The sequence below is a fragment of the Leucoraja erinacea genome, chromosome 14 (assembly GCF_028641065.1).
Source record: "Leucoraja erinacea ecotype New England chromosome 14, Leri_hhj_1, whole genome shotgun sequence".
Taxonomy (NCBI): Eukaryota; Metazoa; Chordata; class Chondrichthyes; order Rajiformes; family Rajidae; genus Leucoraja; species Leucoraja erinaceus.
Window position 1 is genome coordinate 46182587 of NC_073390.1, and position 27557 is coordinate 46210143.

At 45.3% G+C, this 27557-nt stretch overlaps 1 protein-coding gene across 6 annotated transcripts in view; it reads left to right on the forward strand.

The window, feature by feature from the left end:
• Nucleotides 1-27557, forward strand: part of LOC129703679 (cholinesterase-like) — a 39854-nt gene that overhangs the window by 6639 nt on the left and 5658 nt on the right. The window contains exons 1-3 of one of the 6 annotated variants that reach the window (XM_055646329.1): nt 13046-13164; nt 24004-24122; nt 25641-27184. In XM_055646329.1, coding sequence (XP_055502304.1) covers nt 24111-24122; nt 25641-27184 — 1556 coding nt within the window. In that variant the 5' untranslated portion in view covers nt 13046-13164; nt 24004-24110. Of the gene's footprint in view, nt 1-13045; nt 13165-18689; nt 18710-18799; nt 18823-19229; nt 19367-19496; nt 19520-24003; nt 24123-25640; nt 27185-27557 lie in introns of those variants that run through there. The other 5 variants (XM_055646334.1, XM_055646333.1, XM_055646328.1 and 2 more) reach the window with 5 other exon arrangements.

Below are 27557 nucleotides of genomic sequence, written 5' to 3' on the forward strand. Positions count from 1 at the left end.
TGTGTGAAAAAAGTTACCCCTCAGATTCCTATTAAATCTATTCATTCACCTTCCCCTTAAACCTATGTCCTCTGGTCCTCGATCCACTTACTCTGGGCAAGAGACTAGACCCGTTCTATCCTCTCATCATTTTATACACTTCAATTTTCATTTCAATTCAATTTTGTGCATTGAAATCTGTTCTAAGTACTTTTTGTTCTTCGTGTTCTGGGAGAAGCATATGATATTAAATTTGTTGACATCATTTTAAATTTAACCTTATTGTTTTGGGCAGAGATCCTGCCAGTGACGATGTAGAATTTTGACTGCCTTCCAGCAGCTGAATCCCACACAATCTCTGAAATCAATGTGTTACAACAGTAATAATAACATTATATGCAAGGCTACATTTTTACATTGAAATGTGGAATATCTTTTGACAAAGTCATTCCCTTGTGGATCCTGCTGGAGGTGGTGGAAATGTCAGTTTTCACCCCAGTGGCCATCGCATACCATATAACCATATAACAATTACAGCACGGAAACAGGCCATCTCCGCCCTACAAGTCCGTGCCAAACAATTATTTTCCCTTAGTCCCGCCTGCCTGCACTCATACCATAACCCTCCATTCCCTTCTCATCCATATGCCTATCCAATTTATTTTTAAATGATACCAACGAACCTGCCTCCACCACTTCCACTGGAAGCTCATTCCACACCGCTACCACTCTCTGAGTAAAGAAGTTCCCCCTCATGTTACCCCTAAACTTCTGTCCCTTAATTCTGAAGTCATGTTGTCCATATACAACACATAATCCTCTGACATTTCCGCCTCCTCCAACGAGAACCCAACACTAATCACATCATCCCATCTCCACCTCTTTCCGCCTTCTGCAGGTACCGTTTCCTCCGCAACTCCCTGGTTAACTCATCCCTTTCCCACCCAAACCAACCCCTCCCCAGGTACCTTCCCCTGCAACCGCAGGAGATGCAACACCTGTCCCCTATGCCTCCTCCCTCGATTCTGTCCAGGGACCCCGACAGTCACTTCAGGTTAGACAAAGGTTCTACTTGCACCTCCTCCAACCTCATCTACTGTATCCACTGTTCCGGGTGTGGACTCTTGTACATCGGCGAGGCCAAATGTAGACTGGGCGATCGTTTCGACGAACCCCTTCGCTCAGTCCGCCTGGGCCTACCGATCTCCAGATTGCCAAACACTTTAACTCCCCTTTCCATTCCCACATTTACCCATCTGTCCTGGGCTTCCGCCATTGTCAGTGAGGCCAAACGCAAATTGGAGGAAAAACACCTCATATTTTGCTTGGGCCACTTACTACCAGTTATGAATATTGAGTTCTATAACTTCAAGTAACCTTTGCATCCCCTATCTCTCCATCCTCCCCCGTCCCCCCCCCCCCCCCACCCTCGTCATCATACTAGTTCATTGTCTGTATAACTCGTTATCACCAAGCCCACAGCCAACAATGGACCATTATGGGCTCCACCGATCCTTGACTATCGTTACTCTTTGCAAATCTTTAATTTCTTTGCTCTAAATCTCTCTATATCACCGTCTATATCTCTCATTTTCCTTTCCCCTGAGCCTCAGTCTGAAGAAGGGTCTCGACCCGAAATGTCACCTGTTCCTTTTCACCAGAGATGCTGTTGACTCGCTGAGTTACTCCAGCTTTTTGTGTATTTCGTGATACTCCTGTTAGTCATATATCAGGAACAGTGTTGCAGTACACAGTTCTCATGACTAGTCTGTCAAGTCATACTCATAGGGTTGCTTTCAGGGCCATTGTTTTCTTTTGCGCTGGCTTAAGTTTCAAGTTACAAAAATGTCCAAATAAATATCAAATGCAGGAATTGAAAACATGCAGTTGATGCCAGCCAGTCGATCAATGCATGGAGAACTAGACTAAGTGTGCCCGTTGGGTCCCAGCTTCACACGGGAGGGCTGGTCCCCCACGCAATATTCCACCTCTCCACCAATTCCAATATTGGTGGCCAGTGGGGGGGGGCTTTCTGGAGCGCTAGTATGGGTGTTGTGGGCTGACGGGACTGGTTTCCAGAGGGCTAGTATGGACATTTTGGGCCGAATGGATTATTGGGCTGGCAGCTCACTCACTCAAGCCTGGCCGGCGGGCAGTTGACACGGCTATTCCTTGAAATGCCACTTCAAGCAGGGTGCAAGGCCAAAAAATTCGAGTGCAGTTTCCTACCATTTCAAGCAGGGTACAAGGCCACTAAAGACAGTCATGACCTCTCCCTCACCCTTCTTGCTGAGACTGAGCCATGCCCACACCTCCAGGTTTTATAGTCCCTCCCACCAGAAGGGGCATGGCCTTCATGGTGCGATTGACAGTAGTGAGAATCTCAACATTTTTCAATACTAATAACTCATTTTTAAATACTAATATTTTTCACCGATGGTAAAATTCCTCGGCACCCGATGAGGGAACCATCGTTGCAAACCTTGGACTGGTTAACCAACATTTACTGCATCGGGGAGGGGGGGGGGGGGCAGGAGGGGGGGGCGGGGGGAGAGAGAGAGAGAGTGTAAGTTACCTAAAATTAAATAATTCAATGTTCATAGTGAACACAGACACAAAATGTTGGAGTAACTCAATGGGTCAGGCAACATATCTGGAGAAAATGAATAGGTAGCGTTTGTGTCTATCTTCGGTAAAAACCAGCATTCGCAGTTCCTTCCTGCACAATGGATCTCAGTGTCAGTCTCTGACCCGTTGGCAGGCCATTTGGCCCACGGCCCGCCCAGCGATGACTAACCCATGTCACAGGAGGATGGTGTGAAGGCGCAGTTAGACAGAGCTTGATTAATGTTACGGTTGGGGAATGGGCCATAATATGGCCAGGGAAACGCTGGTATTCGTGACGCCCCCTCCGCCCTTTTCCAGCTGTTCTCAATCGCACCCCTGGCCACACGAAAATTTATACTTTAAGAAGGAATACACGGAACATTTAAACTCAGAACGCTTCTAACAGATTGAGCCATGTGAGCACTTTGATCATTCTCCCTGTATTTGCATTTGACAAAATAGTCGGAAAAAAATGTTTAAAAGTGTTCATACCTTTTGCTATGCCTAATTGGCCCTTACCTCTGCGAAAATAGTCTGATATTCGTAGGTGAAATGTCACCAACAATAATTGATTCTATTATTAATTGACTAATAATTGACTATTAGCAGAAAGATGCAATTCTGATCTAATATTATCAATGCCTCTGTCTTTGGAAGCAACACCAGCAATTTATTAAATCTGACTACATACAATTGAGTTGCTGCCTCACAGCCCCAGAGACCGGGGTTCGATCCTGACCATGGGTACAGTCTGTATGGAGTTTGTATGTTCTCCCTGTGACCATGTGGGTTTTCTCCGAGTGCACCGGTTTCCTCTCACACTCCAGAGATTACAGGTTTGTAAGTTAATCGGCTTCAGTAACATTGTAAAATTGTCCCTGGAGTGTATAAGAATAGGTGGTCGGCGCGGACTCGGTGGGCTGAAGGGCCTGTTTCCACGTTATATCTCTAAAATCTGGTCAGGTAATGTCTAAAGGAACTGCAGATGCTGGTTAATACGCACAAAAGGACACAAAATGTTGGTGTAACTCAGCAGGTAAGTCAGATCTGGGAAGAAAAACATAAAAGGCTGGAGTAAGTCAGCGGGTCAGGCAGCATCTCTGGAGAAAAAGAATAGGTGGCGATTCGAATCGGAACCCTTCTTCAGACATCCTAATCGGAATTGAGTCTGAAGATGTGTCTCGTCCCGAAATATCACCTATTTTTCTCCAGAGATGCAGCTTTACTCGCTGAGTTACTCCATCGTTTTGTGTCTGTCTTCGGTTTAAACCAGCATGTGCAGTTCACTCCTTGCATGGTTGTCTGGAGAACATTGATTGGTAGCGTTCCGGACCCTGCTTCGGAAAGGCATCGATCGCTATTCGGCGAGAACTCCGAGCTGTATCTCTCAAAGAAGTACACGTGAAAACTTTCTCACGGACCATAAAAATGCGGGTCCACGGTGATCCACGAATGCCGTACGGTTATCGTACGAGGTTCCCACGATGTTCAACTCTGGTTACCTCTTGCGTCGTCGCCCCGTGAGAAAGGCCTATAAGCAAGCATTTACAAACCAAAAAACACTTTTAGTAAGCATGTTCAAACCAAAAAAACACTTTTGCATTTTCAAACCACATTAAGGGCACTCACAGTTTAGTAGACATGAGTTCAGCGTAAATCACAGCTCAGACTGAGAGACATGACCCTCTTGCTCCCCCATCTTACAGAGACTAACTGAGGCACTCAACACTTCCGGGTTTTATAGTCCCTCTGGAAGGGGCGTGGCCTTCAGGAGAGAGAATCTCAACATTTGTTAAACATTATTATGTCTTTTATTTTTCATCGATGGGAAAAATCATCTTGTCCTGACCCGCGACTGAGTAAGATGGCCAAAAATCACAGCCGTAAGTGGCATATTTTTTCCCTAAAATCAATATACAGTGTAACAGGAAGTGGTCAAGATGAGACTTTTAGTAATACAGATGAGAGAATGATAAACTGGAGAGAGCCTTGCAACATTGAAAAGGGACCAACCACTTTTATTTACGCCAGTTTAGTTTAGTTTAGTGTAGTATATTGCAGTTTAGTGTAGCGTAGTGTAATGTGGTTTAGTTTAGAGTAATGCAGTTTAATGTAGTGTAGTGTAGTGTAGTGTAATGTAGTGTAGAGTGTAGTGCACAGTGCAGTGTGGTGTAGTGTAGCATAGTGTAGAGTTGCGTAGCGTATTGTAGTTAAGTTTAGCTTAGGTCAATTTAGTTTAGTATAGTTCGGTTTATTGCCACGCGGGTCATGAGGAGAACGTACAAACTCTGTATAGACAGCACCCGTAGTCGGGGTTGAACCTGGGTCTATGATGCTGTAAGGCATCAAGTCTACCGCTGTGCCACCGTGCAGAGATGGTGATCACGGAGGCCGATCACCCAGGGCGAGGCTATCCCATTGCACGCCGGGTTTGCTGACGTCTGCCATGTCCCCAAATGCCGGAGACTCAACTGCAAAATTTGTGATAGTGGGGGGAACTGCATGTGGCGGCACGGTGGCGCAGCAGTGGGGTTGCTGCCTTACAGCTCCAGAGACCCAGGTTCAATCCCAACTATGGGTGTCAACTGAAAGGAGTTTGTACGTTCTCCCCCTGACCTGCATGTGTTTTCTCCGAGATCTTTGCATTTCTCCCCCACTCCAGACATACAGGTTAGTAGATTAATTTGGTTGGATTGTCCCTAGTATCTAGGATAGTGTTAACGTGTGGGGATCGCTGGTCGGTGCGTTTTTTATGGGCCAAAGGGCCTGTGTCCGCACTGTATCTTTAAACTAAACTAAAAACTAAGGAAGTGTGGAGAAAAGGGGGAAAGGTCTCAGTTATTTCATCAAAATCAATTACAGGTTTGTAATAAAAATTACATGTCGACAAGGATGAGAATGATTTTCAAAGGGAAAGCTACCGATGTTCTGTTGCAATTCTGATTCATCTATGATGCCCTGACTTATTTGAACTACTCTGTAGGGATCATTTGATCATCACCCTTAAAAGACCTCATGTTAACAACTATGCATCGAAACCATGTTCCTAACATAGGCTGAGGTTTTTTAAAAAAAACATGTGATATCAGCCAGTCTTACCTAGCCAGCAAATTTCAACAATAGAAACCAGGAACTCTTAGTGGGTCAGGTAACATCTCTGGCCAAAAAGGGTGGGTGACATTTTGCGAACGGTTCAATGGCAGGGTCGTGATTGAATGGCAGACTTGACTTGATGGGCCGAATGGCCTAATTCCACTCCTATTCCTTCTTCAGACTTAACGATTGCTCTACTTTCAGTCTGAAGAAGGGTTCCAACCTGCAACGTCACCCATCCTTTTTCTCCAGAGATGCTGCCTGACCCCCCCCCCCCGCTCGAGTTACTCCAACACCCTGCGTCTAAATTTCAATTGCACTTGTATTAAACATTGGTGATTTCTGCTAAAAAAGGACACAAATTGCTGGAGTAACTCAGCAGGTCAGGCAACATTTCTGGAGAACATGGATAGGTGACATTTTGGGTTGGGACACTTCTTCAGATGTCTATCTAGATTTTTGTTATGTTAACCCTCTTTCATGCAATTTATAATATTAAGGCTTTTACCTAAAGCACACGCACAATTTTCAATCTTTGTTTCATGCTTTGTAACATGATTGAAATTAGTGACTTTTTTTGTTTCGCTAATTTGCTGCCCAGAGAAATGTTTTAATCTTTAATATTATTGACAACTTGATGGTATCACTGTTGCTAAGCAGTGGAGATACATTTGAACTGAAAGTTGACACACAACCAACACTGGATAATGGAAGCCTCAGATCTGGATCTAAAAGGACTGGACAAGCTGGATGCAGGAAAAATGTTCCCAATGTTGGGCGAGTCCAGAACCAGGGGCCACAGTCTTAGAATAAAGGGGAGGTCATTTAAGACTGAGGTGAGAAAAAACTTTTTTAACCCAGAGAGTTGTGAATTTGTGGAATTCCCTGCCACAGCGGGCAGTAGAGGCCAAGTCACTGGATGGATTTAAGAGAGAGTTAGATAGAGCTCTAGGGACTAGTGGAGTCAGGGCTATGGGGAGAAGGCAGGCATGGTTATTGATTGGGGGCGATCAGCCATGATCACAATGAATAGCGGGTGTTGGCTCGAAGGGCCGAATGGCCTCCTCCTGCACCTATTTTCTATGTTTCTATGTTTCCATCATTGTAGTCAGCTTTTATAAAAGTTATTGATTGCAAAATCCAGGCCTCTATCTCAAATCCAAACAAGCTATTCCCATAGATAGACACAAAATGCTGGAGTAACTCAGCGCGTCAGGCAGCACCTCTGCAGAAAAATAATAGGTGATGTTTCGGGTCGTATCCCACCTTCAGACTGAAAGTAGAGCAATTGTTCCCATTTTGTTTTCTTTGCAAAGAAGAAAATATTTTCATTCCCATCACTCATTCTAAAGAGCCTAATTTCCCTTTAATTCCGCCCCCTTTCCTCCCAATACCCGACACCTATATGTTTTTTTTACATCTCACTCCCATTCGCTCTTTATCTGAAACCCTTTGTCTACGTTACACCAGCCTTTGTTACTTACTCCAACTGTCTGTTAATCAACACTCCCTTCCCTCTATCCACCTACCACATGCTAGGTTTGTTCCTGCCCACTCCCCATCTTTCTATGTATATATGTATGTAATTTTGTTTGTTTATACTATTCTTATAACAAATGTAAAGAACCAGGGGCCAACGAGAGTTGTTTTTTAAATGTGCTATATAAATAAATGTGACTTGACTTGACTTGACTTGATGACTTCCTGCCCCCTACTGCAACCAGTCTGAAGAAGGACCTTGACCTGAAACATTGCCTGCCTATTCCCTTCGAAGATGTTGCCTGACCCATTGAATAGTAAAATGCCTGGATAGAGTGAATGCGGAGAGGATGTTTCCCCCCTCATGGGAGCATCGAGGACCTGAGGGCACAGCCTTAGATTAAAAGGAGATGAGTAGGAATTTCTTCAGTCAAGGGATGATGAATCTGTGGAATTCATTGCTGTGGAGGCCAATTCATTGGAATATTGAAGGCACAAATTGACACATTCTTCATTAGTATGGGTGTTGTGGGGATTATGTGCCCATAGGGAGAAGGCAGGAGAATAGAGTTGAGAGGGAAAGATAGATCAGCCATGTTTGAATGGTGGAGTAAACTTGATGAGCCGAATGGCCCAATTCTGCTCTGATAACTTATGAGCTCATGAGTACCTCCAATACTGTGTTTTTCTCTATTTTCGTTCTTGGAAGGAAAATATATTACAATCATTACATGTAATTATAGTGAACAGGCACAGAAGTCAGCTTCAGGTAGTGATAACTGGATTGGCAAGGATACATTTCCTTTGATAATAATTTCCTATGATAACAATGTTTGACTCTGAAGCCAGGTATTTTATATATAAACCCATCAGAAAACAAATTGATTTTTCATTGTATGCATCCCTCTGGAAACCTTAAGAAGCAAATGATTGATCCCACATTGTAAATCTTTACTCTGGGAGATGCACTTTGGCATAAAAGGGAACAAAAACAAAACAAAAGATAAACAAATGTGAAAAGTTGTGGATTATTCATCCAATAAAAACAAAAGTTTCAACTAACAGTTCACATTGCTCATCAGACTTCTACTGAAATATTTAGTGATACAGCAGGGAAACAGGCCCTTCGACCCATCGAGTCCCTGCCGACCATCTATTTAAAGGATAAGGGGGAAATCTTTTAGGACCGAGATGAGAAAAACATTTTTCACACAGTAAGTGGTGAATCTCTAGAATTCTCTGCCACAGAAGGTAGTTGAGGCCAGTTCATTGGCTATATTTAAGAGGGAGTTAGATATGGCCCTTGTTGCTAAAGGGATCAGGGGTTATGGAGAGAAGGCAGGTACAGGATACTGAGTTGGATGATCAGCCTTGATCATATTGAATGGCGGTGCAGGCTCGAAGGGCCGAATGGCCTACTCCTGCACCACCTAATTTCTATGTTTCTAATCACTCATTCACATTGTGTATAGAATCATGAGAGGAATAGATTGAGTAGACACACAGTCTCTTGCCCAGAGTAAGGGCATGAGGGGTGATCTTATAGAGGTGTATAAAATCATAAGAGGAATAGATCAGGTTGGAGGGTCTCGACCCGAAACGTCACCCATTCCTTCTCTCCAGAGATGCCGCTGAGTTACTCCAGCATTTTGTGTCTACCTTCGAGTTAAACCAGAATCTGCAGTCCTTTCCTACACAGGTAGAATGCACAGAGTTTCTTGCCCAGAGTAGGTGAATCAAAGACCAAAGGACACAGATTTAAGGTGAAGAGGAAAAGATTTAATAGCAATCTGAGGTGTATGGAACAAACTGCCAGAGCAGGTAGTTGAGGCAGCGACTGTCCCAACGTTTAAGAAGCAGTTAGACAGCTTCAACGATAGGACAAGTTTGGAGGGATATGGACCAAACGCAGGCAGGTGGGACTAGTGTAGTTGGGACATGTTGGCCGGTGTGGACGAGTTGAGCCGAACGGCCTGTTTCCATGCTGTACGACTGTATGACTCGATGACTATGACATTAGTTGTACATTATCCTACTTTCTTATCCACACCCGATATACTAGGGGGCAATTTACAGAGGCCAATAACCTACACACCCGCACGCCTTGCGATATGTGAGGAATCCGGAGCACCTTGAGAAAAACCCACGCAGTCATAGGGAGAACGTGCAAACTCAACACAGACAGCACCCGAGATTTGAACCTGGGTCATCGGCACTATGAGGCATCAGCTCTACCTGCTGTGCCACTGTGGCACCCCCTGTATAATGAAGTGGAAACTACATTTAGATCTTGGCTACAAAATAGACACATGACGTAACATTTTCTTCAAGGCCCTGGACACCAAAGTATATTATAAATTATTAGTACACAATTGTAATGTTTGCTTTGGTCCGAAAGAATGTAACCTAGGCACTTGATTCATCAGTCTTCATCCAATGCTGGTGATCAAGGAGGAGTCTAACCCTGGCCACTCCCTCTACTCCCCTCCCATCAGGCAAGAGGTACAGAAGTGTGAAAACGCTCACCTCCAGATTCAGGGACAGTTTCTTCCCCGCTGTTATCAGGCAGCTGAACCATCCTACCAACAACTAGAGAGTGATCCTGAGCTGCTATCCACCTCAGTGGAGACCCTCAGACCATCTTTGATCGGACTTTACCTTGCACTAAACGTTACTCACGTTATTCCCATTATCATGTGCCTGTACATTGTGAATGGCTCGATTGTAATCATGCATTGTCTTACCGCTGACTGGTTAGCACGCAACAAAAGCTTTTCACTGTACCTCGGTACACATGACAAACTAAACTCAATCTCAAATCATCACTGCCAACGCAGGGCCACAATGATCCAGCCAACCTTGTAAGGACACAACAGGCCAGTGATAGTTAAGGTCACAATGCTGCTACATACCTTTGTTTCTTGAGCATGCTTGGCACCAGCCACACACATTAGCCACAGACAACACCATGGCACCTGGGTAGACGCTCTCCACACAAGTGAAAATCATTTCCATTTTTGTACAACAAGTTTAGAGGCAGTGAAAACATGCAGCCTTCTACAAACAAAGCAGCAAGCCATGGAGCAAGTGTGCCTACTTGCTCACCCATGCTAGTCAGAGGTCAGTACCAGAATTAGGGGCAGCACGGTGGTGCAGCGGTAGAGCTGCTGCCTTCACAGCGCCGGAGACCCGGGTTCGATCCCGACCACGGGTGCTGTCCGTACGGAGTTTATACGTTCTCCTTGTGATGCGTGGGTTTTCTCCAGTTGCTTCGGTTTCCTCCCACACTCCAAAGACGTACAGGTTTGTAGGTTAACTGGCTAAAGTGAAACTTGAAAACTAGCCCCAATTGTGTCGGATAGTGTTAGTGTATGGGGTGACAGGAGTCCGTGGGTGCACAGACTCCGTTGTTCGAACAGTCTGTTTCCGCGCTGTATCTATAAAGTCTAAAGTCTAAAAAAATTCTGTCTAAAAAACAAAAAGACCGAAGTAATTTCAGGTTGTAGGGTGATAGAGCTATTCAGCACAGAAACAGGCCCGTTACTGAGTCGTTGAGTCATATGTCATGGATACAGTCCCTTCATAGACTCATAGAATCACAGTGCTATACAACACTGAACCAGGCCCTTAGTAGAGGTAAACAGCACAGAAATAGGCCCTTCGGCCCAACCTATCCATCCTGACCTAGATACTCAATTTATGTTAGCCCCCCCCCCAACCACATTTGGTCCATAAAATTACTAGTTGATTGATGAAGAACTAACCACAATATTCCTTAACAATGAAGTAGTCCACAAAAGGACACAGAGTGCTGGAGTAACTCAGCGGGTCAGGCAGCATCTATGGAGAACATGGATGGGTGGTGTTTCGGGCCAGTCCTTTCTTCAAGTCAAACATTAGCAACAGACTGACCTTATTGCAGTCATCTGAATGAACTGTCTTCATCTTTCAATAGTTATACATATTCCTAGTATATCAAAGCAAATAGGTCATAGTCATGGATTCGGTCAGTATGGCAACAGGCCCTTTGGCCCAATGTGTCCGTGCCGACCAAAATACAGTAGTCCATCTGCACTAGTCCCACCTGCATGCGTTTTCTGGGTCGAAATCCTGCTTCTGATTGATTTCTTCACTGTGAGACACCAACGTTCTGTCGGCATAAGGACAACAGAAGCTATTCACTGACCTCTTGGCTGCTCTCTTCATCAAGGTTTGTGGAGCATCTGAGGGGTCTTATCATTAAAGATGGAGAACGACCCGAAATATAGAAATGATGACCATTCAGTTTGGGTTAGAGGTTTTGATGCCTGGAACATTCTGGAAATGCACTCCAATGAAAATCACTGAAATGATCGGAGTTTGTCAATCCTCACGACATCTTGCAGAACCTTCCCATTGTGTAAGCTCAGCTGGAGCATGGTGAAGGGGAGAAGAGTGGGGGGGAAAGAAAGAGGGAGATACTGGACAAGGCATTGGAGGCCACTTCTGGATGCATTATAAGTACCATGCAAGGAAGCTGAAGATAACCAGCAACAAAAGGAAGACAGGTAGACCTGGTGAACATCCAGACTTAAACTAACTAAGGTTTATCATAAGTGATAAGAGCAGAATTAGGCCATTTCTCCCAGATCTTCAGTTTCTTCCCACACTCCAAAGATGTACAGGTTTGTAGGTTAATTGGCTTGGTATATATAAAAATGTTCCCGAGTGTGGGATAGTGTTAATTTGCGGGGATCGCTGGTCGGCGCTGATTCAGTGGGTCCAAGGGCCTGTTTCCACGCTTTATCTATAAACTAAACTAAACTAAACTAAACTAAAATAATCAACAGCAAAAAAAGGAAGACAGTCCGTTGCTGCCTGCAGGAAGACCTGGTAAACATCCATGCTTAAACTAATGAATGTAAATAAGGTTTCTGCCCTACAAAGACTGCACAGTAACTATTTTGAACAAAATAGACTAGAACCACTTTGCTTTAACATGGCAGGACATAATGATTTTCAAAGTTGTTCGCCATTACCTCTCCTGGAATCAACTTTGGCCTGGGCCAAATAAATAACTACCACATTTGCAAGGGTAAAATTAGAGGTTAACTATGCAATGTTTAACATACCAATAACTTACAAGCGCAGAGCAATGATTCACACACCCATCATTTTGGTTGAATTATGCATCACACAAGGATTATTTGATTGCATCCAATATGAAAATTTGATTCAAATGAATACATTCAGGAACACAGACGGCTTCTGCATTCAATCATCTTATCTTTCGCATTGAGCAGTCCATTGCCAATATTTTCTTTAATTTTAAATAGTTTACCATTGATTTTTTAATGAAATCACCTTCCTGACGAACACACAATGGAACACTGTGTCACTTTGTGATTTACATCCAGCCACCTCGGACAGACAGTATCAATTATGGATGTAGTGTAACATTTAAGATGGCAAAAAAAATTATTTGTTCACCAGAATGGGGGACATTTAGTTTAATTCAGTTTAGAGGTACAGCGCGGAAACAGGCCCTTCGGCCCATCGATTCCGCGCGGGCCAGCGATCCCTGTGCACTAGCACCATCCTGCACACTAGGGGCAATTTACAATCCTTCCCAAAGCCAATTAACTTACAAACCTGTACGTCACTGGAATGTGGAAAGAAACCGAAGCACCCCAACTTATTTGACAGTCATGCTTTTAAGACTATACCATCCTTGCAAATCTAGCAATTAATTGACTGATCAAGTAAATTGGCTGATTTCAGAGGCAGATAATCTACTGTGCCCTTCAGACCAACAGCGTTTTTTTTTAAATCGTAAACATTCACTGCTTTATTTTCCAATTACCTCTCACAATGTTTTTTTTTATCCCTTCAGGTTAATTGTTTGCTTTTGAATGGAGCTTTGGCACTACTAATGATCCTTGGATCCCAGCGGTTGCATTTCTGTGTTTGCACTCCAGCCGCTAAACTTCATTTAATGGGAAGGCATACTTGGAATTTGAGCAGGAGGTCAGTGGCTCTTTAATGCAAACCGCTGGGAAGTCTGATATGTGCTTCTTTATGGTGATGTTCCACACTGAGATAGCTGTCCTAACATTTGCCCCTTGCTGTTTTATCACTGAACCTTTTGTGCTTTTCCTCTCTCTCTCTGTCCCTCCCCCACCCAGATTCTCCGATTAGTTTTGACTACCACAACCAGAGAGCAGTGCTGAACTACTATCTGCCTCTTTGGTGACCCTTGGATGGACTTGATCCTTGATCGGACTTTGCGAGCTTTACCTCGCACTAAACATTATTCCTTTATCACGTATATCTGTAAACTGTAAACGGGTCGATTGTAATCGTGTCTTGTCTTTCTGCTGACTGGATAGCACGAGACAAAAAGCTTTTCACTGTACTTCGGTACACGTGACAATAAACAAAACTGAACTGAACTCTTGATTAATTTTGCTGATCGCATGCTTTGTTGTCACACTCCCCTAAGCTAACATTCGACATTTCCTTAATCATCGTCTGTTTTGATCTGCCATTTTCACAGCTTACCCATTCACATATCTTTGGTCTCCAAACTCCATCTGAAGAAGGGTCTCAACCTGAAACGTCACCCATACTTTCTCTCCATAGATGCTGCCTGTCCCGCTGAGTGACTCCAGCATTTTGTCCCTTTAAATCTATCTTATCCATGATTGTTGGTTATTTTATTGTTCTTAAGGGCCTGTCCCACTTCGGCCATTTTTTCGGTGACTGTCACAGGCGTAGCAGGTCGCTGAAAAATCTGCGACTGGACCCCCCCCACCCCCCCACACGACAATGTCTACGACAACCTACGACAACCTACCATCTAGTCGACGTCAAGCTACGGCATGCTTCCTACAACCAACGACCCATTAGGACGTCCACCTAAGACCACACCTGCGACAACCTACGACCAACCAGGCGACAACTTACGACAGCCAAAGACAACCCACGTCTACCTGCGACAAGCTACGACAAGCTACGACCCTGTCGGCGACAACTGAAGACAATTAAGTCGCCATTACCTGTCGCCGGTTGACGTAGGTTGACGAAGGTAGTCTCCAGTGGAATTCACCGAAGTCGGCACCCGGAGGCAACCGGCCACAGCACCTACGTCAGGAGAAGACAAGCTACGTCAAGCCCACAGTCGCCGAAAAGTTTTGAACATTTCAAAATCCAGCGGCGATCAGAAAAATGTTGCGACTCTTTAGGCGACTTGAGGAGACAACTCACGACCATACAGGCATCACCCCATGACCATGTGGAGACAGCCTAATCGCCCGTAGTCACTGAAAAAATCGGCTAAGTGGGACAGGGCTTTACTCTCTCTCAGATAGATACTTTATTGTCACACGTTCAGTGGCGGTACAGTGACGTTATTTTTCTTGTTGCATACACAATACACAAACGTCGCCACAAAGCGCACACAAAGTTACAAAAAACCCCCCCAAAAAAACATCCACTATAAACCCACTGGGCTATCTGGACTACACTTCTTCCCACCCTGCTTCCTGTAAGGACTCCATCCCCTACTCCCAATTCCTCCGTCTACGCCGCATCTGCTCCACGGATGAGGCGTTCCACACCAGGACATCTGAAATGTCCTCACTATTCAGGGAACGGGGTTCCCCTCCTCCACCATAAATGAGGCTCGCACCAGGGTGTCTTCCATACCCCGCAACACTACTCTCTCTCCCCATCCCCCCACTCGCAACAAGGGCCGAGTCCCCCTAGTCCTCACCTTTCACCCCACCAGCCGTCACATACAAAAAGTAATCCTCCATAAGTTTCGCCACCTCCAACGTGACCCCACCACTCGCCACATCTTCCCATCTCCCCCCATATCTGCCTTCCGCAAAGACCGCTCCCTCCATAACTCCCTTGTCAATTCTTCCCTTCCCTCTCGGTCCACCCCCTCCCCGGGCACTTTCCCTTGCAACCGCAAGAGATGCAACACTTGTCCCTTTACCTCCCCCCTCGACTCCGTTCAAGGACCCAAGCAATCGTTCCAGGTGTGACAGAGGTTTACCTGCATCTCTTCCAACCTCATCTATTGCGTCCGCTGCTCTAGATGTCAGCAGATCTATATCGGTGAGACCATGCGGAGGTTGGGTGATCGTTTCACCGAACACCTCCGCTCGGTCCGCAATAACCAAGCTGACCTCCCGGTGGCTCAGCACTTCAACTCCCCCTCCCACTCCGTCTCCGACCTCTCTGTCCTGGGTCTCCTCCATGGCCACAGCGAGCAGCACCGGAAATTGGAGGAACAGCACCTCATATTCCCTTTGGGGAGTGCATCCTGGGAGCATGAACATCGAATTCTCCCAATTTTGTTAGTCCTTGCTGTCTCCTCCCCTTCCTCAGCCCCCCTGCTGTCTCCTCCCATCCCCCAGCCTTCGGGCTCCTCCTCCTTTTTCCTTTCTTGTCCCCACCCACCCCCGCCCCCGATCAGTCTGAAGAAGGGTTTCGGCCCGAAACGTTGCCTATTTCCTTCGCTCCATAGATGCTGCTGTACCCGCTGAGTTTCTCCAGCCTTTTTGTGTACCTTCGATTCTCCAGCATCTGCAGTTCCTTCTTAAACACTTATACACTTAAATATTGTTGGTCCCTTCTTCATTTTTCTGTCAGTAATCTGCTTTCTTTTGTACTAGTTTTACCAAAACTTACTTTCAGAATTTTGTTTCGTGTTCCTGGATTTATTCATTTAAAAAATACTGGTGTTTAAATGGTAACTATTGTGCCATTTTTATGCAAAAAAAACCGAAACCATCTTCTTGGCCCCAATGATGCTTACAAACTTCTACAGGTGCACTGCAGAAATGATGCTGTTGTGTTGCATCACAGCTTGGTTTGGGATCAGCTCTGGCAAGGATCGCATGAAATTGCAGGGAGTTGTGGATGTTGCTCAGTCCATGACACAGACCAGACTCCCCACAGATTGTCTCCACTCTATGACTCCATCTGGACCTCATGCTGCCTTGGAAAAGCTAGTTTGAATGTTTCGTGCAGCATAAACACGCGTTGCTAATGCATTAAATCCAAACCTAGCAAAATATTGTATTTTAAATTGGCAGACGGAATCACTTAGAATGTAGGAGGATGAGAGGTGATCTTATAGAAATGTATAAGATCATGATGGGGATAGATTGTGTTGATGCACAGAGTGTTTTGCCCAGAGTAGGGGGACTCAAGACCCAGAAGACATAGATTTAAGGTGAGAGAAGAAACATTTAATAGGAACCTGACGGACATTTTCTTTCACACAGAGGATGATGGGTACATGGAAGGGGGAGAAGGCAGGAGAATGTGGTTGAGAGGGAAAGATAGATCAACCGTGATTGAATGGCGGAACAGACTTGATAGGCTGAAAGGCCAAATTCTGCTCCTATAACATGAATTCATGACGTTTTATTGGGACTAACACAACCAATATCTTACCAATATGCAGTACAATGTTATGTCTTGTTGCAGCTCATGGAAACAGGCCCTTCGGCCCAACTTGCCCACATTGGCCAACATGCCCCATCGACACTAGTACCACCTGTCCATTTGGCCCATATCACTCTAAACCTGTCCTATCCATGTACCTGTCTAAATGTTTCTAGTTTAATTCTAGTTTTAGGTTAAACTAGTGTAACGGGTTTGCTGGAGCTTCTGCTGTTAACTAGATGCTTTTAGATGGACCTCTTTCTCTCTTGTAGATAGAAGCATAGAGAATAGGTGCAGGATTAGGCCATTTGGCCCTTCAAGCCAGCACCGCCATTCAATATGATCATGGCTGATCATCTAAAATCAGTACCCCGTTCCTGCTTTTTCCCCATATCCCCTGTTTCCGTTAACTCTAACAGCTGTATCTAACGCTCTCTTGAAAACATAGTAGATGGACCTCCTCCACTAGTAGATGGAACTCCTCCACTAGTAGATGGGCCTCCTCCACTCTAGTAGATGGACCTCCTCCACTCTAGTAGACTGACCTCCTCCACTCTAGTAGATGGACCTCCTCCATGGGCCTCCTCCACTCGAGTAGATGGACCTCCTCCACTAGTAGATGGACCTCCTCCACTAGTAGATGGACCTCCTCCACTCTAGGACATGGACCTCCTCCACTCTAGTAGATGGACCTCCTCCACTAGTAGATGGACCTCCTCCACTAGTAGATGGACCTCCTCCACTAGTAGATGGACCTCCTCCACTAGTAGATGGACCTCCCTCCTCCACTAGTAGATGGACCTCCTCCAATAGTAGATGGACCTCCTCCACTAGTAGATGGACCTCCTCCACTAGTAGATGGACCTCCTCCACTCGAGTAGATGGCCCTCCTCCACTAATAGATGGACCTCCTCCACTAGTAGATGGACCTCCTCCACTAGTAGATGGACCTCCTCCACACTAGTAGATGGACCTCCTCCACTCTAGGAGATGGACCCTCCTCCACTCTAGTACATGGACCTCCTCCTCCTAGTAGATGGACCTCCTCCACTAGTAGATGGACCTCCTCCACTAGTAGATGGAGTAGATGGACCTCCTCCACTCTAGTAGATGGACCTCCTCCCACTATCCACTAGTAGATGGACCTCCTCCACTAGTAGATGGACCTCCTCCACTAGTAGATGGACCTCCTCCACTAGTAGATGGACCTCCTCCACTAGTAGATGGACCTCCTCCACTCTAGTAGATGGACCTCCTCCACTAGTAGATGGACCTCCTCCACTAGTAGATGGACCTCCTCCACTAGTAGATGGACCTCCTCCACTAGTAGATGGACCTCCTCCACTAGTAGATGGACCTCCTCCACTAGTAGATGGACCTCCTCCACTAGTAGATGGACCTCCTCCACTAGTAGATGGACCTCCTCCACTAGTAGATGGACCTCCTCCACTCTAGTAGGTAGAGCCACCACACTAGGAGATGGACCTCCTCCACTAGTAGATGGACCTCCTCCCTCCTCCACTAGTAGATGGACCTCCTCCACTAGTAGATGGACCTCCTCCACTAGTAGATGGACCTCCTCCACTAGTAGATGGACCTCCTCCACTCTAGGACATGGACCTCCTCCACTCTAGGACATGGACCTCCTCCACTCTAGTAGATGGACCTCCTCCACTAGTAGATGGACCTCACCCACTAGTAGATGGACCTCCTCCACTAGTAGATGGACCTCCGCCACTATAAGATAGACATCCTCAACTATTAGATGGACCTCCTCCACTCTAGTAGATGGACCTCCTCCACTAGTAGATGGACCTCCTAGTAGATGGACCTCCTCCACTAGTAGATGGACCTCCTTCCACTAGTAGATGGACCTCCTCCACTAGTAGATGGACCTCCTCCACTAGTAGATGGACCTCCTCCACTCTAGCAGATGGATCTCCTTCCCATGTTGGGCTCCTCCCCGCGATGTCGCGGACTCCAGCAGTGGGCGGCGCGAGCACGCCCAGGCGGGGGCGCGCAGGGCCGGCGGGGACGCGCACAGGGGGTGACGGGGCGGTGGCGGCGGCGGGAGGTGAGGGGGACGAGCACGGCGCAGACAGACAGACAGGTAGGTCGATGCTGCCCCCGCCCACTAGCGCGCACCTGGAGCTGGGGACTGACTGGTCCTGCACTCACTGTCCTCTCTGCTGTGGTCACAGTGGCCATCTGCAAGCTCGGGGCGTGAATGTTTGTTACAATTGCTGATTGTCTCATTTCATTGGCAAGGCTTGCAGGCAAAGGAGAATTGTCCCTTGTTGCGACTGAGAGAGGGATTCTCTCTCTCGTTCTCGTTATATATCTCTCTATCACCTCTCATTGCTCTTTCTCTATTACTTTGCTGTTTACCCCATCTCTCTCCCCCCCCTCCTCCCCTCTTACAACCCCCTCCCCCTCTCATAACTAGGCCTCCTTGTCCCTTGTTGCGACTGAGAGAGGGATCCCTCCCTCCTCTCCTCCTCCCTCCTCCCTCTCCCTCCTCTCTCCCTCGCCCTCTCTCCTCCCCCTCTCCCCCCCTCTCTCTCCCCCTCTCTCCTCCCTCTAACCCCTCCTCCCTCCTCCCTCCTCCCTCCTCTCTGTGCTGTTGCTACAAGTAAGTATGTTATTATTCCGTATCCGGTACATATGACAATAAAACTATCTTGACTCGTGATACCAGCGAGAGTTGAATTGTAGACTCCAAGTGCAAGCAGTGGTGCAAAGTTACTTCCTCTTAAACAAGCTGATGGTAAGTTGCGAGTCCTCGCTGAGACCAGTTTTTTTTTGTAGACGTGAGTTATAATGAAACATATAAGGTGTGAATGCAAAGTCGATGTTTAGATTTTTAAGCAAATACAAAGCCACTGTGGTTCCCCGCAAGAGCGATAATTGTGCGTGCAAGGTAGGCAAACATTATTATCAGTTTGAACGAACAAAGGCTTGTGGTTTCAACTACAATTGTAATCAATTTCCTCCTGATTTACATTATAATTATCCATGAAAACATCACTCGTAGAAAATAGATGAAATGTGCAGACAACTGCAGATGCTGGTTTAATCTGAAGATATAGATTTACTAGAATGTTGCCTGGGTTTCAGCAACTAAGTTACAGAGAAAGGTTGAACAAGTTGGGGCTTTATTCTTTGGAGCGCAGAAGGTTAAGGGGGGGACTTGATAGAGGTCTTTAAAATGATGAGAGGGATAGACAGAGTTGACGTGGATAAGCTATTCCCATTGAGAGTAGGGAAGATTCAAACAAGAGGAGACATGACTTGAGAATTAAGGGACAGAAGTTTAGGGGTAACATGAGTGGGAACTTCTTTACTCAGAGAGTGGTGGCTGCGTGGAAGGAGCTTCCAGTGAAGGTGGTGGAGGCAGGTTCGTTTTTATCATTTAAAAATAAATTGGATAGTTATATGGACGGGAAAGGAATGGAGGGTTATGGTCTGAACGCAGGTGTATAGGACTAGGGGAGAATACGTGTTCGGCACGGACTAGAAGGGTCAAGATGGCCTGTTTCCGTGTTGTAATTGTTATATGGTTATATGTTATATGGTTATATAGATGCAAAAAGGCTGGAGTAGCTCAGGCAGCATCTTTGGAGAAAAGGAATAGGTGACGTTTCGGATCTGAAGAAGGGTCTCCACCCGAAACGTCACCTATTCCCTTTCCCCAGAGATGCTGTCCGACCCGCTGAGTTACTCCAGCTTCTTGAGTCTTATCTTCGATCATGAAAGGTTTTTGGATATAGTTTTGTACATGAGATAGAAAATTGACCACTTATATGTTGCAACAATTCAGTTGATGTTGCCCCTGACATTAATTACTTGCCAATTATATTTGAATCATTAAGCTTTCAATAAATGTGTTCGTTACTGAAATTGTAAATTGCAATTTGAATGGATTACAACATTATAATTATGTTGCAATCATCAGTTTGAAAAAGGGTCTCGACCCGAAGCGTCACCCATTCCTTCTCTCCAGAGATGTTGCCTGTCCCGCTGAGTTACTCCAGCATTTTGTGTCTCACTTGAGAGATATATACACTGATACTGGGAAGAAACTGTCCCTGAATCTGGAGGTGTGTGTTTTCACACTTTTACCCGATGGGAGAGGGGAGAAGAGGGCGTGGCCAGGGTGCGACTTGTCCTTGATTATTGCTGGTGGCTTTGTCAAAGCAGCGTGAGGTATTAATGGAGAAAATAGAAAGTAGATAGACACAAACTGTTTGAGTAACTCTGCGGGACAGGCAGCATCTCTGGATAGAAGGGAGGTTGGCTTGTGTGATGGCTGCATCTACAATCCTCTGCAATTTCATGCGGTCTTGGGTGGAGCTGTTCACAAACCATGCTGTGATGCATCCCAATAAAATGCTTTCAATGGTGCATCTGTAGAAGTCGGTGAGAGTTGTAGGGGACATAACGAACTTCCTAAGCTTTCTAAGGAAGTAGAGGCGTGTTGTGCTTTCTTGGTCGTTGATTCAATATGGGTTGTCCAGGAGAAGTTGTTGGTGATATTTACTCTTAGGAATGTTTTCAGCACCGTCAATGTCAACTAGGGCATGCGTATCGCTTAGACACAAAAAGCTGGAGTAACTCAGCGGGACAGGCAGCATCTCTGGAGAGAAGGAATGGGTGACGTTTCGGGTCGAGACCCTTCTTCAGACTGGTTAGGGATAAGGGAAACGAGAGATATAGACCATGATGTGGAGAGATAAAGGAAACAGGCCATTGTGAGCTGTTTGTAGGGTGAAAATGAGAAGCTGGTGCGACTTGGGTGGGGGAGGGATAGAGAGAGAGGGAATGCCGGGGCTACCAGAAGTGAGAGAAATCAATATTCATACCACTGGGCTGTAAGCTGCCCAAGCAAAATATGAGATGCTGTTCCTCCAATTTGAGTTTAGCCTCACTCTGACAATGGGGGAGACCGAGGACAGAAAGGCTTGTGTAGGAATGGGAAGGAGAATCAAAGTGTCCAGCAACTGGGAGATCAGGTTGAATCACGCTGGCTGAGCGAAGGTGTTCCGCGAAATGATCACCCAGTCTGCGTTAAGGGAGGGTTTCAGAGACTACACTTGCAAAATAAACTAAGGATTAGGAATTCTTGGAAAGCATAGTGTTCTGTAAAATGAACAATACTGTTGCATTTTTAAGTTCCTCGAAAGTATGCATTAATCTATAAATATGTTTGTAATGCTATTTTGTGATGACAGTAATTTTGCTGATTAATGTGTAAATTTGCAGACAATGTTGAACTCTTGCTTCATATGTCAAAACCAGGCCAGTTTCTTCTTCAGATACTGAAAGAATTAAGTATCGTACACAAAGCTGCAGAAAAATTGAACACAACTGACTGAATACAACAATGCAATGCTTACCACCCAGAAAGAACGACAACATTATTCCACAATATAAAGCCACATGTATTAATCTTAGAACATGGACGTCTCGACAATGGTGATAATATACTGTGAGATGGGACTACTGTCCCTGTAATTTATAACTCCACATATGGAATGAGACTAAAACATCCCTTCAGCCAGAAGATCACAAGATATGAATTTATTAGCATTCTCAAGTCAAGAACACCATAACAAGATATTTGAAAGCAATGTTTTACAAAATAGTTTCATTCTCATATCATGAAATCCAGTTATATAAAAACATGTAGAATATTGTCTGTTTTTAATTTACAATTGTAGCCCGTTACATTTTATTCTGCTGCTGTATATTCAGATTGTGGTGAAACCACTGTATTAATTTTAACTTAGAGAACCGAAGGGCATGAATTATATAATCCATTTATTTTTTTCTACGTATAAACTCTTTCCTGTTCTTTAAGAAGGCTAAAACGCATAGTCAAACTGTCTTTTTTTTCCCTCGTGTTTAGGCATAGAAGTGAGCTAGAAAATCCAATATCTCTGCATTTACAATAAACATACTAGTCCATCTAGAAATTAATCTGTGCAAAGATTTAGAAAGTTGTCTTTTCCTCAAACAACAAAGATTCAATAATTTGTCAATGTCCGCCTTAAAAAAAAATATCCATATCCACAGGCGTCTGTGGCAAAGGATTCCACAGATTCACCTCCCTCTGGCTGAAGAAATTCCTCCTCATCTCCTTTCTAAAGGTATGTCCTTTTATTCTGAGACTGTGGCCTCTGGTCCTAGACTCTCCCACTAGTGGAAACATCCTCTCCACATCCACTCCATCCAAGTCTTTCACTGTTCGGTAAGATTCAATGAGGTTTCAAAATTGTCTTTTCTTTAAACAACAAAGATTCAGACTCTTCCCCACACGGAGCCCGCGCTGACCAGCGATCCCCGTACAATAACCCTATCCTACACACACTAGGGGCAATTTACATTCATACCAAGCCAATTAATTAGCCTACAAAGCTGTATGCCTTTGGAGTGTGGGAGGAAACCGGAACTTCCCAGAGAAAACCCGCGCAGGTCACGGGGAGATCGTACAAACTCCATACAGACAGCACCCATGGTCAGAATCAAACTCGGGACTCTGGCGCTGTAAGACAGCAAATACGCCGCTGTGACACCGTGCCGCCTTCTGGAGAGGCATCCAACATCTCTGGAGTACATGGCTATGTGACGTTGCGGGTCGGAACCCCTTTTCAGAGTTAGTCCAGCACTTTGTGTCTTCTTTTGTAAAGCAGCATCTGCAGTTCTTTGTTTCTGTGCAACTCGATAGACATTGCTTGGTGGGTCAAAGTTCTGGGGTGTGGAAGGTGGATGGATCTGGGTGCAAGTTGGGATGCCACACACTTGTCTTGGAATTACTGAGGCCAGACAGGTAATCATTGGAACTGAAGTTAGCAATGACAGTTTCAGCAATGGATCAGCTGAAACAGATGGGTTTGTGATGGTTATAGCAATGAGAGTTTGTTCGGAGCTGGGTGAAACATGATGTCAAGGTTGTGAACGGCCTGGCAGGGTTCCAATCAGTTGCCAGGGAGAGGGATGCAATTGGTGACCAAGCAACAAACTTGTGTATCTAAAACTAATGGTTATCTCATCCGGTATTTAGGTGAAGGACAATTTTACTCATTCACATTGTAATAAAAAGGAACATCAGATGCTGGTTTATCCCAAATATATTCACATAGTGTTGGAGTAATTGAATGGGCCAGGCAGCATCTCTGTAGAAACATGATGGCTGGTGCTTTGGAGCTCAAGAAGGGTCCCAACCTGTAACGTCACCCATTCCTTCTCTCCAGAGATGCTGCCTGTCCTGCTGAGCTACTCCAAAATCTTGTGTCTACCTTCGATTTAAACCAGCATCTGCAGTTCTTTCTTACACGTGAAATAAATCCGCTCAGAGATGCTTTAACAAACCTGGTTCAGTGTTTTTTTTCCTCTAATTTACAGAATGAAAATTGACAGGGACATCTTGAATGAAATGAAGTAGCATTGTCACTGAGGCCAGGATTCTTTGTACCAGCTCGATACAACCCAGCAACCTGTGCCTTAATGAGATGGACATCCTGGTAGGAAAACGGATAATGTTTATTATCTCTGTGCTCTTTCAGCTAAGTCATTTGCCGTAGGAAGGTGGTCATATTTAATGATTATTGCCAATTTCTGCCTGGATTTTGTAACCGTCTGGTATCGGAGGAAAATGATATTCCATTTTAGATTTTGTGAATCATGCACTATTGTATTTTATTTAACTCCGGATGATCAAAAAGGATAGGTTTGACAGAAAATATCCCATTATGGTATATTTGTTGCAATTCAACGAGATCTGATACTAATCCACTATCACATAGCACAGAGCAATGTTTTTTTTAGATTTGACATTTGGAGGTATGAATAAATCTGCGGATAATTGAATTCTTTAGATTAAGGGGAGTCAATGGATGTTGCCACACGTGAGGCTGCTAAACAAGTTTGGGTTAGAGGCAAGGTACTGGCATGGATAGATGGTTGATGGCACGCAGAAGGCAAAGAGCATGAATAAAGGATGATTTTTCTGTTTAGTGGCTGGTGACTAGTGGTGTTCTGCGGGGGTCGTCGGTGTTGGGTCCACTGCCTTTCACATTGTATATGAATGATCTGGTAGATGGAATTGATAGCTGCCAAGTTCGCAGATGATATGAAGATGGGTGGAGGGTCAGGTAATGTTGTGGAAGCAAAGAGTTAGTAGAAGGACTTGGACAGGTTGGAGAGTGTACTAAGAAATGGCAAATGGAATACAGCATAGCAAAGTGTACGGTCAAATGCACTTTTGCAGAGAATAAAGGTATAGACTGGTTTCTAAATGGGGAGAGGATTCGAAAGTGGGTGGTGCAAAGGGACTTGGGTGTGCTGGTGAAAGATTCTCAAAAGGTTAATTTGCTGTTTGCATTGGTAGTAAAGAAGGCAAACTCAGGAGGACCAGAATATAAAAGCAATGATTTAATGCTGAGATTTTAAATGGCATTGGTCAGACTACATTTGTAGTATTGTGAGCAGTTTTGGGCCCCATATCTGAGCAAGGATGTGCTGCCTGCCTTTGGTGAGGGGGGGGAGGCATCTCATTGAAACATACTAAATAATGAAAGGCCTAGATAGAGTAGACATAGATAGGATGTTTCAGGCAGTGGGAGAGTTTTAGATCAGAGAGCACATCCTCAGAATAAAAGGACTTACCAATAGAATGGCAATTAGGAGGAATTTCTTTACCCAGAGGGTGGTGGTTCTATGGAATTCATTGTCGTAGTGGTGGCCAAGTTACTGGTCAGTTTAAAGCGGAGATTGATAGGCTCTTGATTAGTAAGAGCATCAAAGCTTACGGAGCATACAAAGCTTAGGCAGAAAAATGGGGTTGAGAGGGAAAAACAGATCAGCCACGATTGAGTGTCGTAGCAAGTTTGATGGGCCGAATGGCCTAATTCTGCTCCTTTGCCTTGTGTTAACTTTCAAAACACTGAAATGAATGTATTTGAATTATGTTCTTGAGCGGTCGAATTTTAATTTCAATTTTTAAACAACAAAATGTAATCTTGTGGTGTAACTCTTTTCAGTTCTACGCACGATCGGTTCTGAGGCTCAAATGGCGTCTGGCCTTCTTGACATGCCAAATACCCACGCTGTGGATCCTTCTGACTTGTGAACCAGTGAACTGTACGCCAAGCGACGAAGAGCTGGTGGTCACGACTAAACAAGGAAAAGTAAAAGGCACATCACTAAATGTTCTCTCGGGATCAGTCACAGCTTTCCTGGGGATACCTTATGCAGAGTCTCCCACTGGCGATCTTAGATTTAAGAAACCAGAACCTCGAAGGCCTTGGTCCGGATTGTGGAACGCAGACAAGTATCCCAACACGTGTTACCAGTATGTAAACAATGCTTCTTCTGGTTTGGCCTGGGAGGAGATGTGGATTCCTAACACTCAACTCAGTGAAGATTGTCTGTATGTCAACCTGTGGGTCCCATCGCCAAGACCAAACAGAGCCGCTGTGATGATATGGATCTACGGAGGGGGCTTTGTATCGGGCACCTCGTCCCTCGCAGTTTACAACGGGAAAAATCTAGCCTACGCCGAGAATGTCATCGTAGTCTCCATGAACTACAGGGTGGGTGCTTTCGGCTTTTTAGCCTTGCCCGGTAGCCGTGACGTTCGTGGGAACATGGGATTATTCGATCAACGTTTAGCACTCGAGTGGGTTCGAGACAACATCGCAGCTTTCGGGGGTGACCCCGACAGCGTGACCCTGTTCGGGGAGAGTGCAGGATCCGCTTCAGTACATCTCCACATTCTTTCTCCGGAAAGCCATTCCCTCTTCACCAGAGCCATAATGCAAAGTGGTTCTGCCAACGCACCTTGGGCTGTGTTGCGAGATGTCGAGGCGAAGCATAGGGCTTCAGTCCTGGCTCAGCGCCTGCAGTGTGCTTTCGGTAACGATACAGAGCTAGTGAGCTGTCTTCGTGCTAAGCGTCCCGAAGAGATAGTGGACAAGAGTGTCGGAATCGTAACGGGACTCCTTTTGTCCATATGTGTGTTTACTCCTGTTGTTGACGGAGATTTCCTCACTGACCTGCCCGATGAATTAATTCGAATGAACAAATCTAAGAAGGTCCAAATCCTAGCGGGAGTGAACAAAGATGAGGGGAGTTACTTTTTGCCGTATGAGGTTCCAGGGTTCCAAACGGATTCTGAAAGTCTCATTACTCGTGAACAGTTCCTCGAAGGCATGAAGATGACCATTCCGGACGCTGGTGAGATTGGCGTGGAGGCGGTAGTCTTCCAATACACGGACTGGACAGACGTGAACAATGCGACCAAAAATCGCGATGCGTTCGTTGACTTGGTGGGCGATTACAATTTTATTTGCCCCTTCGCACATTTTGCTGACAAGATGGCTGAAGTTGGAAATGCGGCCTACGTCTATTTGTTTGACCACCTCGCATCTAATGCAGATTGGCCTGAGTGGATGGGAGTTATGCACGGCTATGAGATTGAATTTGTGTTTGGAATTCCCCTTGACCGAAAGCTTAATTATACTGCAGCAGAGGAAACCTTCAGCAGAAACATCATGCACTATTGGGCAACATTTGCAAAAACCGGGTAAGTTATTGATCGACACGAGATAAGGGTATGCTGCATCCTGCAAATAAGATATTGCTTTCATTCTTTTTTGCGCTTTTGTTATTTATGCTGTTATTAGTTTAGTTTAAAGACGCAACATGAAAACATTCCCATCGGCCCACCGAGTCCGCACCGACCAGCAATCCCCGCACATTAACACTGCCCAACACTTGGGACATTTATACATTTACACCAAAGCCAGTTAACCTACAAACCGGTACGTCTTTGGAGTGTGGGGGGAAACCAAAGTTCTCGGAGAAAACCCGCGCAGGGCACTTGGGGATCGTACAAACTCCGTACAGACAGAACATGTAGCCAGGATCGTACCTGGGTCTCTGGCGCGGAAAGGCAG